Genomic DNA, 3,844 nt, shown 5'->3' with positions numbered 1-3,844 from the left:
TTATTTTTTAAGCTTTTGTTTAACCCTGCTGTTCTAACAAACTTTTGTCCCATCTCTTTTCTCTCCTTCACTGCCAAACATATTCAGATACACTTATTATCTCCACTTTATCACCACTTTTATTCCATTGAAACTCATCCAGCTTCTGAGATATACATGCATGTATATATGTATATATTTGTATGTATACCTAAATTATCTGTATGTGCATATATGCATATGTATTTTATATAACACATATGTTTATGAAATCCTCAATGAATTTCAAGCCAGGCACATTTTACTGGGTTTATCAAATTAAGATGCAAATTTCCAGAAAGTCTCACATATTAAAATGGTCTCTTTTGCTGATATTCATATCTTTTATGTGAATTCTAGGATTTCTTCTACCTATTTCAATTTATTAATGTGGAAAATTGATCATTTGCATAAGTCCATCTGTGATTTCAAGCAAGGTACTGCAGATTTATAGAGAACGTGTGAGCCTACAGGGGTCCTTATAATACCATCAAATAATGCCATTTAAGCAGCTTCTGCCTCTAGGGGCTGTCAAATGACCAGAGACAGTAAGCTTCTTTTCTCATTGGTCTCCATGATAAGCCAGCAAAGTACTTAATTAAAGTACTTATTAAAACACCTTATTTTCTTTCACTTCCCTTTCATCCTCTGTACTTTTCACATACACCTGACTCAAGGTAAAAATTCTGTTCACATTTAAAGAACAACATAAACTCACTACCTAAAAAAATAATAATTCATAATCCTTCTACCCTGTACCCCCCACCTTTTGTAGAAACAAATTCCCAAATGGTCAGTCTTCTAAAATATATTTCCATTTTACCAAATCCTGAAAGCACCCAGGAACCACAGGAAATCAAATCTTCTAGACTCAATTGCTGCCCAAAGGCAATTAAGTTTATTGTGGTTTGCAGGGAATGCTTTTATAACGTGCCTCTGACGTTCAACAATAACTCTAGCCTGGAGAAGGAATGGGTGGGACATGTGAGAAGATTGCTTCACTAGAAAAAAAAATCTCATAAATGTAACAATACCACAGAAAATTTATCTGATTCAAGGGGAGAGTAGTAAAGGGCAGCACTAGGGTATTTCAAAGAGAGCTGGCTTTGGTGCTGGGAACACCTGGGTTCAAGTCTTACCTCTGAGATATGCTAGTTGTGTGACCCTGGGCAAGTCACTTAACCTCTGTTTGCCTCAGTTTCCTCATCTATAAAATGGGGATAATAATAATACCTGCCTTCCAGGGTTGTTTCGAAGATCAAATAAGATAATAATTGTACTGTTAGCACAGGGCCTGGCACCTAGTAAGCACTAAATAAATGTTAGCTATTGTTATTATTACTTACACTCTCAGTACCCGTTCTGCTAGAGAAAGAAATGGTAAGCACTCTGGTATCTTTGCTAAGTTAACCCCAAAAGGGGTCATCAAGAGTTGGACATGACTGAAAAATGACTAAACAGTAACTAACCCCATTCTATTCTTCATGATAAGCTGCAGAGAAGGGAACAGCCTGCCTTGATTGAAGAAGTTTCCTTAACTGTTGGTTCCTCACATTAATGAAATCACAGGTCTAGTTTCTATCCCTATCCATAAGTTAATGTGTTATTAAAGGCAGCTCAGGAGTACAGAATCCACTACACGAAAACCAATAAGGAGAAAAGAAAGAATTTAAAGTAAGGCTTTTTTCTTCCCCACAATTCTTTGCAGAGCAGCTTTGACATCCTTATTTCTTAGAGAGTAAATCAGAGGATTCAACATTGGAGTGACAAGGGTATAACAGACAGAAGCTATTTTGCGTAACTCAGGGTTGTCAGGGGGTATGACATACACAAAAAAGACAGTCCCATAGAGCAAACTCACAACCCCAAGGTGAGAACTACAGGTGGAGAAGGCTTTCTTTCGACCTTCAGTAGAACGGATTTTTAAGATGGTAGATACAATGTAAGTGTAGGATACCAGGATGACTGCAATTGTGGGGAAAATAATGACCCCAGCCAAAGTTAACGACACCACCTTGTGTAAAAAAACATCAGAACATGAGATTCTTTCCATTGGGTGGGAGTCACAGTAGAAATCATCGATAACCCGAGAGGCACAGAAAGACAGGGAGAAAGTCATGCTTACTTGGAGAACCGCTGTAAACCAGCCACAAAGATAGGAACCCAACACAAGCTGGGCGCAGAAACATCTTGACATGCGGACAGCGTAGAGCAGAGGAGAGCAGATGGCTATGAAGCGGTCATAGGCCATAGCTGACAAGACAAAGCCCTCTGTAACCATGAACAGGGCAAAGAGGAAGAGCTGGATCACACAGCCTGTGAAAGAGATGGTATTTCTCATGGATAAAATATTGGCCATGGCCTTGAGTGCTATAGCAGAGCAGCAGGAGAGGTCAATGAAGGAGAGATTGCCTAGGAAGAAATACATTGGTGTGTTCAGCCGAGGGTCAGTCAGGATGAGAGTTATCATGCCTGCATTTCCCAGAAAGACCATGCTATAGAGAAACAGAAAAAGCAGGAAGAGAAGAGAATGGAGCTCTGGGCGGATGCGGAATCCTACAAGGATGAAGTCAGTCACCTCAGAATGATTGTCTGTTCCCCTGTCACTCATGGCAGAGACCTGCTAAGGGACATAAGTCAAGGTCAAAAGTAAAATCAATAAGCATTTGTTAAATGTTCTACTATGTGCCAGGCACTATGCAAAGCTCTGGAGATGAAAAAAAAAAGGCAAAGCAGTCCTACCCTCAAGGAGCTCCAAATCTTTCAGCTTTGATCCTACTGTTACCAATGATAACTTGCACAGGGGCAAGAATTTTACCTTATCTCTGCATCTGTCAGTCTGCAGCATAATCGTATAGATCTGAATGGTATAAGCCTTGATGTATTTCCCTTTTAAAATAGACATTTCATGATTTTTTTTTCTTCTTCTCTGTAATCTATTATTCACACCTTAGGGCTTTCTTGACTGATTTGCCCAATCCTATAGCAGATCAGACAGCAAGAACATGTTGATGGAAGGGAATAAGTTATTGATAAAGGTTGTAAAATTACTTTTTCTGCTGATTTCAAGAAATAAGCAAATAAGACCAATGCTTTCATTCTTGAGCTATGTTAGCTATTTGATGTTTGGTTTTTTTTTTTTATGATGAAGACACTTTTTGCTGTGTCCTACTGGAACACATCAGTTTTATCCTACTGAATCTACTTTGATCTCAACATTAATAAAAATATATTCAGGACTTAACTATGTGTATGAGCTGCAAGGAAGGAAAGGGAACAAGTATTTATTTATTAAGTGCCTACTATGTACCAGACACTGGGCTAAGCATTCTATAAATATTATCTCATTTGGTGCTTGTAACAACCCTGGAAGTAGGTGCTATATTATTGTCCCCATTTTATAGTTGAGGGAACTGAGACAGAGGTTAAGTGATTTGCTCGGGGTCACACAGCAAATAAGTGTCTAAGGACAAATTTGAACTCAGGTCTTACTGACTCCAGGCCCAGCATTCTCTATCCATTATGTCACCTAGAGGCGTAGTATAATGGAAAGAGACAACCTAAGAACAAGGAAAACCCAGGTTCATGTCTTGCTTCTGAAGCATGCTACCTGTGTGACCCTAAGAAAATCAATTAACCTCCTAGTGGTCCAGACAACTCCACAAGATTTTAAATTGCAGAGAAAGTACTGACCTATACTGATGGAGTTCCTTTATTCAGGAGTTCCCTTTAGAAATGAAATCACAGGTCCATTCACTATCCTCTACTAACTGCAAAAATAACCCTGCCCTCTCGGAGTTCACCATGTGAAAGGCCTATCTCCTGA

At 39.0% G+C, this 3,844-nt stretch overlaps 1 protein-coding gene across 1 annotated transcript; it reads right to left on the bottom strand.

The window, feature by feature from the left end:
• Positions 1-1,687: 1,687 nt before the first annotated feature.
• Positions 1,688-2,629, bottom strand: LOC110203017 (olfactory receptor 9K2-like). Its single transcript, XM_020979450.2, has one exon. The coding sequence runs from the start codon at positions 2,627-2,629 to the stop codon at positions 1,688-1,690; it is 942 nt and encodes a 313-aa protein (XP_020835109.1).
• Positions 2,630-3,844: the final 1,215 nt, after the last annotated feature.

Source organism: Phascolarctos cinereus, unplaced genomic scaffold (genome assembly GCF_003287225.1).
Source record: "Phascolarctos cinereus isolate Bilbo 61053 unplaced genomic scaffold, phaCin_HiC Scaffold_1;HRSCAF=81, whole genome shotgun sequence".
Taxonomy (NCBI): Eukaryota; Metazoa; Chordata; class Mammalia; order Diprotodontia; family Phascolarctidae; genus Phascolarctos; species Phascolarctos cinereus.
Note: the sequence above shows the minus strand (reverse complement) of the source record. Positions and strands in the feature narration are given on the sequence as shown.